The 21,429-nt window shown below is 32.3% G+C and overlaps 2 protein-coding genes across 10 annotated transcripts; one reads left to right on the top strand and one right to left on the bottom strand.

Annotated features, from left to right (window-relative positions):
- Positions 1-1,855: 1,855 nt before the first annotated feature.
- Positions 1,856-15,247, top strand: LOC117238750 (eyes absent homolog 4). Of its 9 annotated transcripts, none has more exons than XM_033503910.1 (10): positions 1,856-2,491; positions 8,139-8,230; positions 8,909-9,082; positions 10,827-10,992; positions 11,181-11,364; positions 11,441-11,576; positions 12,434-12,529; positions 13,191-13,456; positions 13,652-14,108; positions 14,289-15,247. In XM_033503910.1, exons 3-10 carry the CDS (start codon positions 8,968-8,970, stop codon positions 14,468-14,470), a joined length of 1,602 nt encoding a protein of 533 aa, XP_033359801.1. In that variant the 5' UTR covers positions 1,856-2,491; positions 8,139-8,230; positions 8,909-8,967; the 3' UTR covers positions 14,471-15,247. The 9 variants fall into 9 exon arrangements, with proteins under 9 accessions (XP_033359801.1, XP_033359804.1, XP_033359800.1 ...); XM_033503913.1 differs by having other exon boundaries at positions 8,909-9,030; XM_033503909.1 differs by lacking the exon at positions 8,139-8,230.
- Positions 15,248-16,930: 1,683 nt separating this feature from the next.
- LOC117238749 (digestive cysteine proteinase 1) lies at positions 16,931-20,456 on the bottom strand. Its single transcript, XM_033503908.1, has 12 exons — positions 20,243-20,456; positions 19,484-19,533; positions 19,258-19,410; positions 18,997-19,169; positions 18,819-18,923; positions 18,584-18,743; positions 18,313-18,505; positions 18,019-18,236; positions 17,828-17,928; positions 17,621-17,752; positions 17,273-17,462; positions 16,931-17,204 (listed from the first exon to the last, which is right to left on the bottom strand). The coding sequence occupies exons 2-12, from the start codon at positions 19,521-19,523 to the stop codon at positions 17,020-17,022; spliced, it is 1,650 nt and encodes a 549-aa protein (XP_033359799.1). The 5' UTR covers positions 19,524-19,533; positions 20,243-20,456; the 3' UTR covers positions 16,931-17,019.
- Positions 20,457-21,429: the final 973 nt, after the last annotated feature.

A 21,429-nucleotide genomic window follows, 5' to 3' on the forward strand; every position in this document is an offset into this window, starting at 1 on the left:
ATTTCACAGTAACATTATCTAAACTCTCAAGGAAATTTGAGAATCCATCTAGTTCGTATAAAACGCGCATCGGATGTAAGAGCAGGTGGTAGGAAATTAGGTTGCTACCCTTGTCTCGCATCATTCTGATTATCATAGTCAAAAATATTAGCTTCGTCTCGTGAGGGACGCTTTCATTACTTGCAACACTACACCGTGAAAATATTCACAAAGTGTTAGAATAATTAACTAGAAGCCTGATTTCCTTGCAACTTCAACATCTAAAATAGCAACATTTTGTTAAAACAAAATATTAAAAACAGAAAAAGGAATAATTCTATCAAATACACAATTCGTATAAATTAAATAATTATATTAGTTATAATAAATTACAAGTATATTTACTTAACATTCTTACGGTCATCGATAGGTTATTTGAGATCCAAGAACCAATCTTTATTTTTAATTTTCAACAAGATTAAAATTTCTGATATTCCTTAAACGCTTCGTGATTGATCATATTCCATCGATATTTTTAAAACATAAGTCCTGGATTTGCAGGTAAGACAGGCTAATTTATGGAATTATGTATATATATGCAAACCATACTTTAATGTATAAAATTCAATTAGCTATATATAAATGTCAAAAAAAGAGTTTTTAAAAGATTCATAAATTCATAGAAAATTAATTCAAGAATTTAAAAATATTTATTTCGAAACTAGTAGTAGTAGTAGTACGAGCAATAGAGACTATGCAGAAAAGTTCATAAACATCGTTTTTTTAATAAAAATTGAAAACATTGAACAAAAAATTTGGATAATCGTATTTTTTAAAAACTACGTAAACAAATGTTCAAATTTTGCTATACATATAATATAAGTGTAACTACACAAATTTAACATTTAATGACAGCTGTGAAGAAATATTCTGCACCACTTTTATCACGCCATAATCGGTAAAAAAGCAAAAATGGAAGTAGGAACATTCTTATTCCAAGAAGGCAGCGAGTATGACGTAGGGCTGCTGGACCTCCCGTCAAGAATTCTCTATCTCCGATTATAAAACAAAAGGGAAAAAAACGTACGCGTACCATGCTGTGGACGAGGTGCAAAAAAACAACGCGAACTATCATGTCGCATCACATTTCCCGACTCGTAGATTCGAAACCTGTCCCGTTCGTAAAAAAACGTTAAATCGGAAATAAGCGTGTACATCAAACATTAGTGAACAATGTGACTGCGACCAAACGCAGTCTTCGTAAAGGTCATCACTAATTGTTAACACTATAGCAACCATCTTTGGCATGTGGAAACCTCTCCGTGGATTAAAATCTCTTGCTGTGTATTAAACACGACCACCTTCGGTCGCACGTACTACGTATTCCATTGCTAATTCGTTAACCCCGTGCTGTGCATTCCTCTGCAGTTATCAGATCGTGTGCATAGACTACCTCGATTACCATTCCACGATGGGTTCCTTCCTCGGTTGTAAACGAAAAAAAAGCAGCTCGGGTCTGTCAGTCGAGAGAGCGATTCATAAAAACGAACGGTGACAGGAGGTGACAATTATTCGAACAAGGGGGTAACCTGGCTGTGTCCGTCCTCTTCTTGCATCTGGACCCCTTCTTTGTCGTTTCTTTTCTTCGTCTGACAATCGGGTGGCCAAGCGAGTTACCATTAGCCTCTCTCATTCTAATTAACGAGCGACCTGTGCGCGTCCGACCAACGAAACGAGACAACGAATAGGAGTACCGACGGCAGGATGAAGATAGAGGATCAAACAAAGAGAGGGGATGGAGAGGGGATGAACGTGGAAGAAAGACGCCGAACGAGCCGGCCAACCACGTGACCACCGGGCGGGGGTGGCAGGCGACATTTCGCATGCTCAGAACTCCACAGGCTGCAGCATATCGCACACCGAGCCGATGCCCTTCGCAGAGAAACAATAGTGTTGACTGCGTCCGCGATACGAGGAATCCATCAAAGAGCCTCGAACGAAAACCGCGTATCGAGCCGACGTAACCTCGAAAAAGATCAATCTCTGCTATTCGCTTCGACCCATTGGCTCGAAACGTACATCTGTGCCGGATTCCATGGTTTCACCCCTCGCGCGACGAACGTATAAACCCAACCGAGAGATGTTTTCTCGCGAGATCGTCGGCCAAACTGTTTCAATTGCGTTATACTTGTAGTTTATTCCAAGGAATAATCTTTTACAGAAGATCCTTGCTAACCAAGCGATTCTTTTACGTGTTGCTAGAAACGGTCGGTGATAGTGCATCCGTCGGTTGTCATGATGTTCTCGTGGTCGTGGAAAGTGCGAGAAAAGTGAGAAGTAGTGTGCTTAAACCCTATCAAGTGCATCGCGTACACACATTTACGTACACACGACACAAGCGAAGGGATGACGATGCTACTATCAGGAGGGAACCGAATACAGCTTCCTTGATCCACGAATATTCGCCGAGAAGCACCCTCGTTCTTGGTCCAGCTTAAACGCCGGATACAAGGTTTGAATAAACATTCGTTTGTTATATAGCTTGTTGCTTTGATTTCTTTTAACAATGATGAGCAAGCTTTTAGATTTGAAATGATAAACTAACTCGTAAACTGAAAACTCGTAAATTATATAACAATGATATTTATATCTATATATGCAATATATAACATAATAAACAAGCACAACTTCTGCGAAGTATAAATAAGTAAAATATAATAGCAAATTGTGCGCTGGGAATTACATAAAGTCAAAATTAATATCATACATTAACTGTAAAATTATTTTTGTCTATCTATTTATATTATCTTTTCTATAAGTAAAAGAAATGTACACACATGAAATGTTTTTTCTCAACATATCGGAAGCAATAGCCAAAACAAACGAGAACAGTCAAATGACTTTGTCGATCGAGTGCCACGTGGGAAGCACAATGCATTCTGTCTGTACATATGTATGTATTCTACAATATGTATACGTTCCTTAAATTATTAGATGTCAGGAGTTACGCACGCTACGCGGATGTGCCTCTGCATATGCACACACATGTATAAACGCATCTACGGTCGCACTCACACGTGTAAATGTCATTATCAATTGAGCATGCGTAACTTATGCATCTCATTCGGCTTGTTACCAGTAATGTATTTTAATTGGTCAACCGCTGTGTAATGCCAAGTAATCCGTACTGAAAAACTGACTGAAATTTTCTCTCTATAAAAATGTTTTTTATACTAAAAACGGTCAGAAATAATTAACTAGAAAAGTTTGTGCGAGATAAATCTGCCAAAACGAACAAAACGTTTTAGAACGAGGTTGCGATTTCCATGGCCTCTGTTTTCGAGAGGCGAGGGAAAAGAGAAAGAGACGACGTAGGAAAGCCAGAGCATTCCGAACGATGGAGAAGCTTTTGTCTTGGTCCCGTAGTGTAACCATCCCTTCCTTATTTTTCTTCTTTCCTCCTTTCAAATGTAAGCTGACCGCGGCCCGTGGGACACACGAGTGTCGCGCACGAGAAACCTCCTGCTACGCATTCCTCTTCTCTATCCTTCTTTCGTTCGGTTGCGTTTCTTTGACGGCTGACGGACAGTGGCGAGGCAAGCAACTCAGCCGCGATAAACATTTCGGCACACGCTTTATTTAGATAAGTTTGGCCGCCCTTCTCAACGGTATAAATCCTTCGTGCCTTTCGGGGAAAATAAATAATAACGCAATTCCTTAACAGAGTGACAAGTACTAGGAATATGAAAGTACTTAGGAATACAATCATGGAAGAATACTGTTATATGATATCGTCTCTTTTATATAGATAGTTCGATAAATTATATCACAACTAAATGTAAATCAATCAGATAATTCCAGAGATGATGAGTCGGGCTTAAACTATAATCACTATTGTTATGTTATATTTGCTATGTTCAATTCATTGCCTTTATCCATATTAAAAAGATGCTGCAAACTATAAGAAGTGGAAAATGTATGTTAAACATATTAGAATTAAATTAAGATAAAACAACAAGTTTCAAGACATTTACGATTCGACCAGACGGACTTTTCAATTCTGACATATGTATCTATGTCTACATTAAAAAAGATATTAGAAAAATTATGATTTTCTTTCTTTTAATTGTATATTTCTTTTTATTATAATAAGAACAAATGCAATTTCTTAAGTTTCAGAGTATAATATGTATATAAATTTCTAATAGCATAGTTTCCAATATAACGATATGTGTATATGTATATTTCATTCTTAAATCAAACTTTTAAATCAGACTTTTTAAGCTTTGATAATTATCAATATTACATTAAACATAAAAACGAAATATCCATTATTAAATTTCCACATAACGTACATATAGTATCGGAAATGAATTTCAATAAGTTTCCCTAGATAAAAGCAGTCCATCAAGACCAATCAAAACAACTTCCATCAAAACTTATCGAGAAAAAAGTCGTACTCTCGATTCAAGCATCGAATAGTTACTATTATTCGCGCAAGTTTAAAAGTAACAATTTCACCGATCGTCGTGGTACATTGTCCAACGGGCAATTCGGGCGTAGTTCGTGCGCGTTTTTCTTTTCCACGCTTTCCGGTATCATTCAACACAAAAAGAAAAAAACGAAGCGGCGGTATACAGTGACCGTTTAATATCGCGCATACTGCCCGTTGTTTCAAACAATTAATCGGTTATTTTTTTCCCCGACTTCGGACGTTGTTCGAGGACGTACATCGTTCTCGAAAAGAAAAATTGTCCGAGTATCTGGCTGTTGTTCAAACAACGTAGCCGCGCGCTAATTGATTCATCGTCGTGTTCCAGTGAACGACGTAACTTCCAGCCGACGCGATGCGTGTCACGGGGGAACAATTGCTTTCATACCCGCGCATATATGTGTATATATACATATGTATACATATGTGTATACATACACACATAGGGGATCATATATCTCCGATGCGATTGTCTGTACTTTTCTCGAAACGATCGTTCTACTGACAATGATTTATTCAATTACAAACATCCGATAGAAAATATTTGCCCGCGAAGACTACTGCCCCCGCATTGGAGAACGCGTAATTAATCATGAGCCCTAACAATTTAAGATCCTAAAATATTAGAATCGATCTGTTTACAGAGTTATAACTTCATTTGTTCCTTATTTTTCATTCAGTGTTGATTTTCATGTAAGAATTTGTTACGAATTTAGACTTTCATATGTAAATAAATATACTTTGCAAAGTATTTAGGTTTAAAGATTTTGGAAAGAAGATTAAAGAAATTGTCTTAAACAAGTTCTAGTTACTTTTGTTTGTGATATTTGTAGAACTGTGACCTACACGTTACCTATGTTTCTATTTATTTAAATTTATTATTTAATGTATATTGTTTTGAAAAAATATTTAATAGTAATTGTTTTATGAATGCGCAAGTTTAATGTTAAGCATTTAAAAATATTTCTTAATTTAGACTGAAAATTATTCTTCCATGATAATTACACCGCTTCATTAATATTTTCAATCAATCAATGTATTGGTTACTATTATCACCATATTACTAACTGTGAAACGACTGTTAAACTAGTCATTGAAGTCTGTAAAAATTCCACAATAGAATTATCATAATTACTTTCTCTCTTTGATTCTTCTCCTCTTTTTTGTGTGATATATTTTTTAATATTGCCATAATCCCTCTTGTCGTACGTAGTATAGGAAACCGTGTATACATTGGTACATTGTTATAGTTTGTTGAACTTTACTAACGGTAAACAGTTTTGAAATCCTGTTCCGTTTTATCGATGTCAATTTACAAATCAAAAGTTCAATGCCCTTTTATATATGTTTGAATATCATTAAAAATGCTATTGGAAGCTTAATCTACTTTGAATCTATGTTTGAATTAGAAATGACATGCATGCAATGAATTGTAAGGTGTTTTTTTATTATAAAAAATTTAAGCATTTTTGCTAATAAACCGAATAAAATTTGTACGTTGAGAAATAAATTCAAATAGAAAATTTGCACCTAACTTCAAAATTACTTAGCTATATACAGCTATATAAAGCTATATACAGACAGTGCGAGGCAGAATGACGAGGCTGTCTCGAGTCTAGCGAACAATTGTCGGTATTTGGCGAGATCAAAGGTGCCTCACAGCTCCTTATTCACTTCGTTTTAATGTATATTGAACGATTTTGTCGGAAGCGTAGATAACTGCGATTCACCCTGCCTCGCGTATTCTGCTATCTACGTGACGGCATGATACGAGGCAGCCTCGCGGATCAGCCTCGCATTGTCTGTACATAGCTTAGGATTTAATCTCATTCGCCATTTGATCTCTAGAAAACAGACTCCACCCTATGTTAAAAAACTCGTTTAAGCAACCCATAAAATAAAACACCTTGATGCAAAAACGCAACAAAGACTTCATTTCCCGCCTTCTATCTATATACGTATGTATAATGGAGAACTGTAAAGATAATTATATAAACGAGTGCAGCTTCGTTACTTCAGATAGGCCCAACACAATCATAAAGATAAGCACGTATATTGACTGAAGGTGTCATATATACAAATAAGAGTAATAAAGACATATAGCAACGTGTAACGTTGTGCGATAAAGAGCAGTATTTATATACGTACCTACTTGCCTTGCCCCTGTGCTGTTCCACTAATTATTATCTTTCCAGATTTTCTAGAATAAATCAATCTAACGCAAGCTTTTGAAATGACATTCTCTAAACACAGCGCTATGAAAACAATCGACAATATTCTCCGAAATAAATTCGACGTTTAAGAAAAACATAGAGAGATTGACTAGGAGAATCGAATCGGATCTGGGTATCTATAAATAAACCAAAATTAATCTTACGGAAGCGGTGTATCGTTGCGGCGTCGGTGTGAAAGCGCCCTTATGCAAGACAGTCTCTTTTTCGCAGTATAGTGCAGCGCGAAGTATATAGTAGGCGCAGATAAGGGCGGAGCACGGACAGATATAGCAACTTGGCAACATAAAGAATACATAATGTAAAACGTCGTGAAAGGAGGTTTCATTGGCTGCTCTCGAAGGTTCCTGGTATACGCCTACCCATCTGGCCACTCCACCTCTTCGACACGCAATTGGCAGACAATAACGAAGCTGTCCGCTTCGTGCACTAACCCTTTTTGCATCAACCGGAACACCATGGAACCGGCGAATACATGATCGGTTCAGTGCTGATTTTCGGGAACTTTTTCCCTTCCTTATTTCATGATAGATAGAGAAATAATAAAATAGAATATTGGAACGCTTATTTATTTTTGAAATATTCAGACTGATAATGTAATACTAAAGAAAGGACAATTTTTAATTACTAGCAGGCTTTTTTTAGTTATTAGGTTACACGGAATGTTTATGTTTACACCTTAAACTATTTATATCTATATACGTAAATGTCTTTTTTTCTAATACCATAAATCTTTCAAAGTAAGAATATCTTTATTGTCGTACATTTTTACAACCTTTACAGCGGTTTTATCATTTTATAGCTTCTAAAGTAGTAGATACATATTTCTCGTTTAGTTTCCGTTTTTTACTATTTTTGTGACAATTAATCATCGCTTTTTGATAAATGTAATACACAAATTTTGATTGAACACGACTTAAAATACATTCAATTCACTTTTTATTCGATTAAATTTAATCTAATACGGTTCAGATGATTCGTTTTAAAAAATTTCCATTCGAATTTAGCCCCTCGCATCAGAATCCTTTTTGGTATCGTTTTCTTGAATTTGTGCTGATATATATACACTTTTTTCCTAGAATATAATTACCGGCTATCGAAGATGTGTTTATTTTTTTTTTTATTTCATGGAAGAATTATACAAAACCTACTCTATTCTAAATGAGATGATAACATCGAATTCCGGGAATTTCTTTTGATGTATTCAATTACAAGGAATTTTTTACAATTTTATCTTAAATATATATATATACACACGTGTTAGTCTTTGTTCTTCATTATTTAAATAACTGTTTGATCAAGTAAAAGCCCAACGTGCATGTATTCATAAGTATTTTTACAAATTTATAAAATAAAAAACGTGTTTACAAATAAAAATTAAACAATTTAGATGTAAAAAGAAAAGAATTCGATCAAGGATTATTTATGATTTCCAGGTACCAAAACAATTGAGCTATTCTATCGACGGATTCTGTGATTAATTAACGATTCTATGATCCATCACACACTGGATGCATTAAGTAATTTGGTAATTCGATAAAATCTTAAAAGCTGGTCCAAAAATAATAGTTTAATATTCCATCGCAGAAAATCTCAGACCATTCAATATTCTTCGTCTTTCATTTCAATATCAAATCAAGAGCTATTTTTGGTTATTCAATAACGCTCAGTTTTCATCCACTTACTTTCATAAACTACCTCCGACACGTAGTTCCAGAAAAAAGGACTTCTATCTGTCCTACGGTATATCAAATGTTAAATGTTTTAAATTTTACGCTACAACCTTCAAAGAATGTACACTTCCGGTCATAAGTCGACCGACCATCGCACATTTGACTGCTTTAAGTAAGATGACTGTTAGGATGTATATACTTTTGATATTACGTAATTTCAACAGTTGATGTAAATACATTTGATACTTTTGTGACTTTATTTCATAATGTAAGTTACTCCATACTATAAAATCGTGGATATTTTAATTCCACTGAGTAACTTGTGGATAAATAATAAAATCAATTTAGAAAATCGTATCTGCATTCTAACAACCATTTTGTGCAAAATAAGCAAATGTTCGGGAACTTATGAACGGGAGCGTACAATTTACAATACATATCGAATACATCGCACTGAAACTGAATGTTACATGCATTAACTGGTATATAATACCAATTGTTAATCGCGATTTTGTTTGTCGTTTTTTCTTCAGGCGCAGTGATATGTTAACCGAGGACAATGATCCGACGAAACCAGCAGGCGTTTTAGACAATGCTGGCAACGTGTCTTCGTCGACAGAGGCCTCGGTACAGCACCCTCGAGCCGCAAACAATGGTAAATAAAGCTCCTCCATTCCGGGTCTACTTAAAAGGCTACCCTTTTAAAGGTCCGTTTAGAAACCAAATCGCCATTTTTGCCTCCCTTTTATTAATTTATTTATTCGTTTATTTGTTCTCAATTTTTCTTCTTTTTCGTCTCGTCGATGCAACATAACACATAATCGCGATGATGAAGTATCCTTGGGAAACAAAAAGTGAAAAATTTGTGTTTATAACGTTTCGCATCATGGACAACGATAGCCGAAACCGGACCTGCAATAAAACGGTTTAAATTCGACGATTTGAAAAGGCTTCTGTCTGTATTTCCCGCTTCCCTTTTGCGTGTGCCGCCGGTCGATTGAATTAAAACGAGAAACCCGGTGGCTGGTGGTTGCGCCGCGTCATGTCACGCCACTGGATTCTTCTATTCTATAAAACACGTACACCGAAATGAACAGGTAGTTTTCATAACGGACCTCCTAGCTAATTGCTTGGGAAATTAATTACATATCGCGGTTCAAAATGAAACGAAATATCCTCTCGCCATGACGCCGGTAACATCTGTATACTTCCGGTCGCGGAAAAGCTTTCCATTGTGTTGTTTTATATTACAAATACATGAAATACGTATTACTGAATATTATTCCGGGAAATTTAATTTAACCTGAATATGCATTTTTTTGTTTTATAACATTTTCCGAAACGATGTCCTTTCTTTATTTGGATTTAAATAGAATGTATTGATTAAACGTTTATATTGTTTATTCTTCATCCATTGTTCCAACTGTTCAAACGGAAAAATAATTTTAAATGTAAATAATGCTATCGAGAAGTTGCAAAATAGGTACACAAATTAATAATAACAAAAATAGGTACACAATAGGTATCCTAGAAAGATGATAAAGATATCCCAATTAATAAATTATACGAATCACGATTAAGGATTGTGATGTTTTACTTTGTGGTTTGAACGATGGTTAAATATAAAGCCGGTTCTTTTGAAATTTTTGCATTTACAGTTCTTTGAGTGTATTTTATTCGCGTGTTATATAAGCCTTTTTGCAAGTGAGCTTTATTTATATTATATTTAGAGTTACATTTGTCACTATAATATTATTTTAATTTCCTTTTTGTGGCTTGAAGTATGGTTGACTATAAATTGTGCTATTTTATATATACAAAAAGCCGAAAGAAAGAACACGTTAAGAAAATATACCATCTTTGTTGCAATATTCTATATGTTTAAATTATAAGAACTATCACAATAAATCGTAGCTTTGTAACAATTCTAAATTTAATGAATGAAATTTATATTCTCGACTTCTATTACCACGAAATGACGGAAGTTATTCAGCAGAAAACTGAAATTCCACTTAGCAGAAAGTAGTTGCAACAGTAACAAACCTAGAAACATGTTTCTGTGAATTGTATCATTATCGATGATACAGATATAATGTACAGAACAGAGAATAATATATTAGGTTGTCCGAAAAGTTTCTTTCGTTTTATAAGGAAATAATAGACGCACAATGTTTCTCGTTTCATATTAGTTTATTGAATTATGCATGAACATAATAATAGCAATAGAACGAAATGGATCATACCTAATTCAATAAAATAATATAAAACAGAAATTGTTGTTCATCTATTATCACCTTATGAAACGAAAGAAACTTTTTGGACAACCTAATAGAACAATATATAATATTGTAAATTACATCATTGCCAATGACAGAGTTATAATATCAAATTATAACTAAAGCGTTATAACTAAAGAGATGTGAACGTGAATCATTTTGCTCATACTGGCAGAAACGGAAGTCAAGAACGAGGTGCAAGATTGTCCCGAAAACGACAGCGTGCCCAGCGGGGAATTATACATCGACGAGAATGCCGAGGAAAAGGAACAAGAATATCCGGATTCTATGGAAAAGGCGGACTACAGTTCGTTGTACGGAGCCAATCAATATTATAACAGGCACGTACTTCTCATGCTTGAATCGCATCATCATTCATCTTTGCCCTCAAACATATCCTGATTTCTAATCAATGGCTGACTATGTTCCTATATGGTATTCCAATATTAATAACAGTCACTGTATATAAATATAATATTTACAAATTGGTTTGTAAACGTTCGTTAACATGGAAACTTCGTGCTATTAGTCTGTACAACTCACCTCCCTACGGGACAACCACAGCCGGGAAAAACACCTCGGGCTTGCAAAGTTCTTATCTGACCTCATACACGACGCCCAGCTCCATGTCTCAATATTCATCTTACGCTACATACAACAGCGGCACCACGAATTTCCCCAACGTGGCTCAAAATATATCACCGTCTTCACAGGTACTAAAAAAGAAAGAAACCATTAGAATTTATTACTCTTATTATCCTCATTACCGTTTCATCTATGGTTTTTCAGAAGCTAGATTACAGCGCCTACAGTAGCAGTTTGTATGGAAATGACAGGGTACCATTACAGTATTCCGGATATTACCCCATGCATGGTTACCATACGACACCCGCTTCGTTTAACATTGGAAACCTAAATTTTGCTGGTAACGTTCCTATCGACTTCTTCTCTACCTCTTCGGCATTATCAGGCACTTCCTCGTCGAGCAAAATTTTAATCACCGATGCAGCCAGAATCTTAAATATCGCTGTTGTATTGCATGAGAACTGTTGAATATCCGGTTCGCGTTACATCATACAAAGTGACTCATAGGGAGTAGAATAATTATCTTCTGATTATATCGTATACTGCAGACGTGAACAAATTTAGAGATCTAAAGATTGAGTAAGGTCATTGTTTTTTTCTTCGTTTTAGGCTATTTTCTCTTCTTATATATATATATATATATATATATATATATATATATATACTTTTGAAAATGAAACAGTTTTCGTTTTTTTATGTAAATAGAATACAACAATATTGAAAAAGGTAATGAAGAATTGGATTATTGATAAATCACCTTGTATTGTTAGGTTGCTAGTTGTATTAAATCAACATTGAAAGGACAGGACATCATTTTCATTGAATTGAATACTTGAAATATATAAAAGGAGAGTAGAGAAATTTTATAGTTCCATATAAGAGTATGTAAAATTATACCCAAACTTTTAAATGTTAAACTCTGGTTTTATCAAATTATTTCAATACAAAATATTTAATATTAGGAAATATTTTTCTTTGCATTATATGATGTTTTATTAATTTTTGTTTCTCTTTGTTTTGTTTGTTTCTTTTTCAGGTTCCACAAATACTAAGAATTTTCTTATTAATTACTTAATATTTTTGTCCATTGATTTAAGTAGCAACGTTTTACTATGTTTTTATGTGTAAATTCTTGCGACAATTACGATTTATTTGCAATTATGATTTATCAGTAACGACTTCCCTTTTTGTAATAAGATTCGACAAAGTCTGCGCTCACGTTGGACGCAACAACTCACGATGCCAGCGATCTTACCGCACGAGAAACCGCAAACATCGAAGGTAACACGATTCGTACGTGTGATTTTTATATCTCCACTTTTTGCGTCAATATGTTCTCCTTGAGCGTGTTCCAACAGTTGTCGAATAAACAAATAAATGCTGAAAAGCGTAAAAGTGTTATATGTATACATATAGATATAGCTATAGATACGTCCTATGTCTTACAATTAAGAAAATATTTAAATTATCTGATAAAATAATCTTATTTAAAATAGAATATTACGAATATATATTTATTAATACCTTTTTTGTTGAAATAGCATGTAAAATTCTAGTTATTCCTGAATCAGCCTCTATAAATGTTTAAATTTCTATTAATATAAGTTAATATGGCTGCTTGTTCGCTGAACACGTGGGCGGTAGCGCAATATATGTTTAATCTCCGTTAATAGCATAAGAATATACAAGATATAAAAAGAACTAAAAGATATAGGCATATATAATTTTTAGTTGTAAAATTATTGGCTTCTATCATTTTCTGTTTTGCATCCTAATTTGCTTTATAAGAAAAAGAGTTTCATATAAAAGTACTTATAAGTAAAAAAATATTTTTTTTCAGTTTTATTTCCTTACCTATTTAAATAAATCTTTTAATGAATAGCAAAAATATTTATAGCGCACTTTCTTTGTTAGGGAAGAGTATGTGCAGTAACGCTTAATGAACGTGTTCCAGGAGCGACAGCGAAACCTTGCAGACGCGGAAGACGCCAGAGCGGAAGTGGAAACAGTATAGGTTCTGCGGATACGACAGAAGCCGGTCCTGACCGGATATTCATCTGGGACCTGGACGAAACCATAGTTGTATTTCACTCCTTGTTAACTGGGCAATTTGCAACGAAGCACCGTAAGGATCCGGTTCTTTTGGGCCAAGTGGCGTACAGGATGGAAGAAATGATATTCAATTTGGCTGATACTCACTTCTTTTTCAACGACGTCGAGGTGAGGAGGCAGAACCAGACTTCAGACTTCAAATACACAGGATATTCTATAGTTGAAACACGTACAAGTTTGATGCGTCTAGAAAAAGCAAAATCTCTTACTAAAATGTTATATTCTATCAGAAATTTAATTTTATACGTATTTGGATTATTACGTGTCATTAATTTTGAAACTCTATTTTTGATCTTCCTGTAGGATTGTGACCAAGTACACATCGATGATGTATCATCAGATGATAATGGGCAAGACCTGTCTTCTTACAATTTTGCTAACGATGGTTTCCAATGCGCGTCTGCGAACAACGGTATATGTTTGGCTTCCGGTGTTAGAGGTGGAGTCGATTGGATGCGAAAATTAGCCTTTCGCTATCGAAAAATTAAAGAGATCTATAATAATTATCGAAACAATGTCGGCGGTTTATTGGGTGCTGCAAAACAAGAACAATGGTTACAACTACGTTCTGAGATTGAAGTACTCACCGATAACTGGTTAACGTCAGCTGTAAAATGTTTAAGTCTCATAAATAAAAGAAGTGACTGCATTAACATTCTGGTTACTACCACGCAATTAGTACCGGCTTTATCTAAAGTACTGCTTTTTGGGATTGGCGGAATATTTCCAATCGAAAATATTTATTCGGCCTCGAAAATCGGTAAGTTTTACAAAGGAATTTAAGTGTGCTTAATTTAAAGCCATCATTGAATCGCATAACGTTTGAAATTATTGTAATCGTCTATTAAATACCATTTGAACCGATATATACATCAAAACGCTATTAATCACAATTTATATTATAAAAGTTCTATAAGTAATATAGATTCATCATTTCTAGGAAAAGAAAGCTGCTTTGGAAGAGTAGTTGCGCGATTTGGTCGAAGATGCACATATGTGGTAATAGGTGATGACTCTGATGAAGAAACGGCAGCACGTGCCCATAATTTCCCATTTTGGAGAATAAACAGTCACTCGGACACACAGTCGTTATACAACGCCTTAGAAATGGGATTTCTTTAAGCAGAGGATACGTTTATAAAGCGAATAGGTTTACGGGGGGAAGGAAAATTTGGGAAAGTATGTCCTAAACGAGAAACATCTTACAATTAGTCATAACGGGGGCTTATACAAGATATTTCTATATTCTTTACAATCGATAATGAGAGTATAAAAAAAGACGCTTTTATCGAGTGAACCTTTTAAACATTCCTATTATTTATCGATCGTAATATGTAAATTGAGGATCGGCTGTTCCTCTAAGATCGCCATACACGATCATCGATCGTAATTTATTTGTCGATCGTCAAATGTGATCGATCGGAGCAGGGTCCACAGGTGATATACAATGAAAGTAAAAGAAAGTAATGAGACAAAAGTGAAAATTAAAGAGTTATATATAATACGAATATTTCTAATTAATTACTGCACAGTCTCGACCATATATAAAAATTAATTTGTTGCAAACTGCAAGTATGTCTCGTGTACTTAAACGTGTTGCGTTTCTTGCTCTTACAAATGTACGTATAAAAACTAAACTGGTCGAAAAGAAATTAGATTCACAAGCAGGATGCTGTTACACGTAACATTCATTAGTTAATATTTTGATCGATGTATATTTCGAAACATTACGGAAATTTTATATGAATATTGTGATACGGTTTAATCCAATTATTTAATTATAGCATGATAGCAGTAAATATAATAAAGCATGGTCAAACGGATACTTTTTAACAGTAGTTTGTGAAAGATATAGTCACCGTTTTATTAGTTACATTATATAAAAATATTTGACTGAAATATCATGCATTCTTAACATTAATTTCTTCGTACATATTGAATATTAATAAGAATATTTAGGTACCTATGTTTTTTAATTCTTCATATCGTGGCGTGGTTTAGAAACTTCTTTTTATAATTTCAAAACCTATTCCGAATTATCTTTAATCAAAAACAGCATATTATACATTATATGTATAAAATTTCAAGGAAATTATAAATAATTTTATGAGGACACTAGATATAAGTAATATTTTCAAAATGTACGAAATTAGGTTGTATACTTACAATCTTAATTCATAAAAGAGAGAAATATGATTAGCAAATGATAACCAAAGTTTAATGCGGTTAAATAACTATAAAATTGATCTATATGTTTTTGAAATGTAGCTTATATTAATTAAAAACGCATTTCTTTGTCAAATCAATTTTAAAAATAGGTTGTTTATAAATTTATTTTCTTTCAATTAAATTTACGAGAGTAGTACCGTCATACGAAAATTATCACTATGTAATATGATAATTGGAAGTTTTTTTAAAAATTATAATCGTATAAAAGCAAAACGTATAATTTAATCGACTGAATAGCACAAAAACTGCACAAGTTATAAAATGATTAAAAACATAATGCTGAATGCATAAATAAGTTTCTAAATAAAATTACTTTTTAACGTATTATGCATTCTAAACTTCGGTTGAACGAAATGGTGTGACTATTAGATTTATATATATGAAACTTAAAAAGATGAAGACTATATATTAAACAATGAAATTCATTAAAAATACTTCACATTTTTTGAAATATATTTGTAACAAACGTTCAACCTTTTTATGTATTTATACTTTAAAAAATTAATTTTTTCAGACAAATGTATTTTTGTGTTAAATCAATATTGTATTACACCGATCACATGATAAATGTGGATCTGTGTGTTAAAATAGATTGACGAATATAGAAAATATGGAATAATATTATTATATAAAAGTTTACATATGATCGGAGAATTACGAGATATAAATTTTTTATTTCAAATACTTTCATTTTAATTTGTGTAACATTTCTTTTAGTTGTATATTCGATTTTATATTGAATGCACAGTGATGTAACTATTTCAGTATCTGTATAATTTTACAACGATTTAAAAAATTGTATTACGCAAACTGTGCCTACTGAAATTACATATATTTTTGTAAGTAATTGTTATTATAATTCCAGCATCAGGCTTTCCAATACATAAGCAATAGTTTAATATCAATGTTATAGAGTTATCTATGTATAGCAATGCCTATTTTCTGTGTTGAAATAAGAACGTGACATTGTTTAATTCTGTAGCTGTTTATGTTCGTTTATGCTTTTTATACCGAGCAAATGACATTACTTTGCGAATCGGCAAATCGCAATTACTACGTAATTTGTTTTTACATTGTATAGAATTTTAGTCGAAAAATTATGACATTTGTGTGTCTTTTGTTATACAAATATTTTTAGTAATAATAACAAAGAGAACAAAAATTATAAGGCCGCTTTTAAATACTAAAGATTTTCAATAAAAGTCATTTTGTTTATGTTTACACAAAGCTAATTTTCTTAAATTCTATAATTACATATTATTTATTTAACCCAAAAGATGTAGTCTTAACAATTTATTTTTCTTTAGATATACAGTTTATATTTAAGAATATTAAGAAAGCAAAATTTTATCGTTAAAAAAGAATGTATATTTTCGATTTTCAATAATCTCTTTTCTTACATATTCATATTAAAAAAATAAAGATAGTGTTACTTATTTTTCTTACATAGTAACATATGTTGGAGCTGTTAATACACCACAGTTATTTTTTTCCTGAGACATAAGAATGTAACCATCGTTGCCCCAGTAATTTGACCATGAATTTTTGACCAACCAATAATCCTTTCCATTTAAGCTGCCATAACCTACAGCTAAAACTGCATGATCCAGACTCTCTTCCGTATTACCTATGAACAAGATGTTATTTATTTTTAGAAAAACAGGTGTCTGTTCAGAAAATGTTGCATTTACTTACCACAAGACTCATCGTAATATACGCCATGGGAGTAGAATGAAAATGTTTTATGGGATGCGTCAATTGCGACTGAAATTGGACCATGCTTAGCAATGGCAACTTTTAGAGCATTAGCATCGCCCGATGTAACATTTACATAGCCAGTAATTTTGGCTGTCAGTGTAGCATTATTTATGTGACAGTAACCGTCCTAAACAAAAAAATAATTGAAAGCAATTTTTAAAATTAATTTTTAATTTACTAATAAATATGGTATTCCACTGAAACGATTAAAAAATTAATTTTTATCACGCATATACTCATATGAATATTGTCTATGAAATATTTGCAATCTAATAATTTACTCACTTGACCAAGGTAACCACCATAATCATCTTCAGTAGGCAAACCTCCATGCTTCATAATCCATTGATATGATCTGAAATCTTCACCACCATCACAACCATTATTTCCATAGCCCCATGAACAATCAATAAGCGCCTATAATTATGAAAAATCATAATAAAGTATTCTGTTACTTATAATATTCGTTTAGTTGTATTTAAACTATTTTACCTGTTGAGACAAACGCACTAATTTACCGTACTTCATATAGTACGCGCCTTCAACAGCACCAGTTGTACCAAAACTCCAGCAAGATCCACAAACAGATTGATCTATTTAATTAAGAAAATTCTTTTTTAGTTTGGAATATTGAAAAATTTTTATTGAAATGTTTTTTATAATTAAAAAAGAAAGATACACGCCTTTAACAGGAGTAACAGCACCATAGAGCCTCCAATCTAAACTATCTGGGACTTCGGTTACTTCTTTTTCAGCATTGTGTGGGAAAGGTTGTCCTCCATTGTAATGTGCAGTGTATTGTTTGCCACGTAAAGCTTTTAATTCTAACTCAGTACGATCTACCAAATGATTAACACTCAATTGGTAGCCTTTATTAGCTCGGTTGGTCGAATGAATAAATCTATAAGAAATTTATATCAGTTATTGATTATGAACATTCATATTAGTTGTGTACATTGTACAAATATACGATATACCTTAAATTTTGCCTAAATACTTCTTTACGCATCAATTGATCTACATGATTTACATATTCCTTGTTATGAGTTTTTTTGAAATCTTCAAATGCTTCATTTACATGAGTGTCATAATTGTGAACAAACTCACGCATAGGATTAAATGTGTATACATGTTTGTCTCCAGGTCCGGGAAAACCAACACATGTCATATCTATTTATGATACACGTTTTATAGTTGAAATATATTCAAATAAAATTTATGTTAATAAATGAAAAGAATTCTAGTTACTTGTTGTAACTTCAAACACTTCTGAACTAGGTTTTTCAGAAGAGTACCAGTCATAATCCAGATAGTAATGATCATAGTGAGAGCCCAAAAGACTATTGAATCCTTTCATCTCATACCTTACAGGAATTGGTTCTTTTAAACCAGGTACACGTGGAGATTTCTATAATTAATTTTAGAATAATTTGATATAATGATGTTTATTAAACTGACAAAAATTATGTAGAGTCACAATTACCTTATATCTTATCCAAAAAGTATATTTGTTTAATTTTCCATCAACCTCCTGTTCCAGTCTCCATTTTTCACATAATAAACCATTAATCACTTCTTCTCCAATACACTAAATAAAATTTAACTTTATATTAGTAATTAAATTTAAATCGTTGGGGAAAAATGGGAAAATATTATTTTACCTCCATTTCAGTTGTGTCTGGAATAATAGCTTGAGGTTGAACCTTAATTTCTTTAGTACCATTTACTTCAAGACATGTTTCCTCATTTAGAACAGATTCTGTAGTTATTGGGGCAATTTTTATGCTTTTTCCATATGATCCTTTGTGTGATAATTGGAAAGTCTTGACCATTCCTAGTTACATCAAATTTAATTTATTTTTTTTTCAAAGAAAAAATTTTTTTTTAATTTTCAGATTTATATTAATTTATACTTAAATTACCTCCATAGTAATCGATTCTACTAGATCCACTTTTGCCATCATACCATGCATAGAATGGTTCTCGGATTTCAGCATATGGAATATATAAAGTTCCTTTTAATGTGTAAGTATTGCTAAATGTTGGAGACTTCACAGCCTCGATGCAAGAGATACCTAATAAAAAACAAAATCAATGTACTTCTATAATAAAAACTAAATGGAAAAATATTAACAATCATTATCTTACCTATCGCTATCAATGTAAAAACGATTGTAAAAGTACCCATTTTTGTACTTCTGTAAGATGAACAATGATAATATCGTTAGATTAGATACATTTCTAATTGACATTACAGATAACATTATGGCCCAAAGTAAATATGAGATACTATCAATTAATAGATTAATTAATTTATCAGTTGATTAAATTAATTATATTATAAATCACAATGACTTAATTACAAGAGCTATAAGATATTGTTATCTATCAAAATTATCAAATTTATCAAGCACTTCCTGATTCTTATAAAACAATTTCAATATATACTTTATAATTCAAAATATAAGAAAAATAATTACAAACGATAGAGAGCATAAAAAAGCTATCTATAATAATTTAAATTACAATATAATATTGCAAAACTGTATTTTTATAAATATTTAATATTTAAATATTTAAATTCAAAGTTTATCAATAAAATGATATGTAATTTTAAATATTTGTAAATTTATTATTGAATAAAATTGAAGAATTAAGTATTAATTAAAAAATGAATAAAACGAAAAAAGAGACTTAACTAGTAGACTGCGGATTTTTATGCATTTATAGAAAATTTAAGCCTGCAATACACATGATATACAAAAATGTACAAAATATCCAAAGTAGAGTATTTGTCATAATATATAATAATTTCTACTGCAGTACTATTTAGAAAAATGTGAATTTGCATAAAGATGCGCGGTCTATTACGTCGAAAGAAGGTCTAACGAATTGCATTATACTTACAATGTGCAGTAGTTCACAATAGATCTTCCGAATATTTCAGATCAATCAAAGTAGTGAACAGTAACAAGAGCCTAATAGCAAAATTTTTTGTAAACTGCTTTTCATAATATGTACTAACATTCACTTCAAAATTGTTGCACGTAAATACGAACACTAACCGTGACCGTCCAACTTATATAGAAGACGATCATGAACTGATAGGGACGTTACAAGCCACCGTTACCACTACTACCACCACCTCCACTGAAATGGGATATGGTGTGATATTTTCTAATTTGTCGGGATGTGTATTTCTGTAAATACATTTATGAATTGTTCAAGAAATATGCGACTTATACAGTACCGCTTTACTTAAACGAAGACTAAATTAATAACTATTTTAACGTATCTCATAGAAATATTAGTGTTTATAAGTAAGAGAATGTTTTACCCTATAGATCATTTAAGAATGTATTAATACTGCGTCCTCAGCAGATAATAACTTGCAATGTTTGCAATACTGATTGCAATATGCGCAATTTCTTGATCTGATATTTTTATAATGTGAATAAATTTTTAATTTTAATTTAAATGTGAAAAAATTTTAAAAGTTTATTCTAACAAGTAAACTTTGAAATATTGTTATACTTCATGTATAGTTAAGATTCTATAAAATTGTATTTCAAACACTTAGATCAGTAAATGATCTAGCAATTACTTTCAGCTTATTATACTTTGACTTTTATCATTCTTACTTACTCATATCGTATAGGACTGTTAAATAATATAATATTTCTTATTAAATGATATCTATATACATATGTTAATAATTATTCAAGTAGCTTAAATTGCGGAGCGATTATGGTTTGTATTAATATCTAAATTAATAGATTGTAATCAAAACTAGTAAAAATAATTAATGATCATATTTGTCGATACGAAAGTAATTTATTAAATATGATAAGGCGAGTAATCAAATTTTAATCTTGATTTTGATCTTTTTATGCAGAGCAAAAAGGAAATATGAAATGCTGTAAAAAATATTTTTGGGGAAACGATGATATAAAAAAATAGTTACACCATGAAATTGCAACATTTGCGTTTATTATCCTGTTTAAATTACCTCTAGAATGAGTCAGTTTTACAGCCCGAGAATTACCGCTAGGAACTTGAAAAAACGTAATTATGTAACAGGAAATAAGGCCACA

This window comes from Bombus vosnesenskii, unplaced genomic scaffold (assembly GCF_011952255.1).
Source record: "Bombus vosnesenskii isolate JDL3184/JDL3185 unplaced genomic scaffold, Bvos_JDL3184-5_v1.1 scf7180000013605, whole genome shotgun sequence".
NCBI classification, from domain to species: Eukaryota; Metazoa; Arthropoda; class Insecta; order Hymenoptera; family Apidae; genus Bombus; species Bombus vosnesenskii.

What these genes read in the sequence shown, in the direction of transcription:
- LOC117238749 (XM_033503908.1), bottom strand. Translation starts at nt 19,523, where the DNA reads ATGGGTACTTTTACAATCGTTTTTACATTGATAGCGATAG. An exon ending in TGCTGTTACTCCTGTTAAAG is followed by an intron (nt 17,929 to 18,018) that starts GCGTGTATCTTT and finishes TTAATTAAATAG; the next exon opens with ATCAATCTGTTTGTGGATCT. An exon ending in ATATTACGATGAGTCTTGTG is followed by an intron (nt 17,205 to 17,272) that starts GTAAGTAAATGC and finishes TCTTGTTCATAG; the next exon opens with GTAATACGGAAGAGAGTCTG.
- LOC117238750 (XM_033503910.1), top strand. Translation starts at nt 8,968, where the DNA reads ATGCTGGCAACGTGTCTTCGTCGACAGAGGCCTCGGTACAGCACCCTC. An exon ending in AAAAGGCTACCCTTTTAAAG is followed by an intron (nt 9,083 to 10,826) that starts GTCCGTTTAGAA and finishes TCATACTGGCAG; the next exon opens with AAACGGAAGTCAAGAACGAG. An exon ending in TGGAAACCTAAATTTTGCTG is followed by an intron (nt 11,577 to 12,433) that starts GTAACGTTCCTA and finishes TTTTGTAATAAG; the next exon opens with ATTCGACAAAGTCTGCGCTC.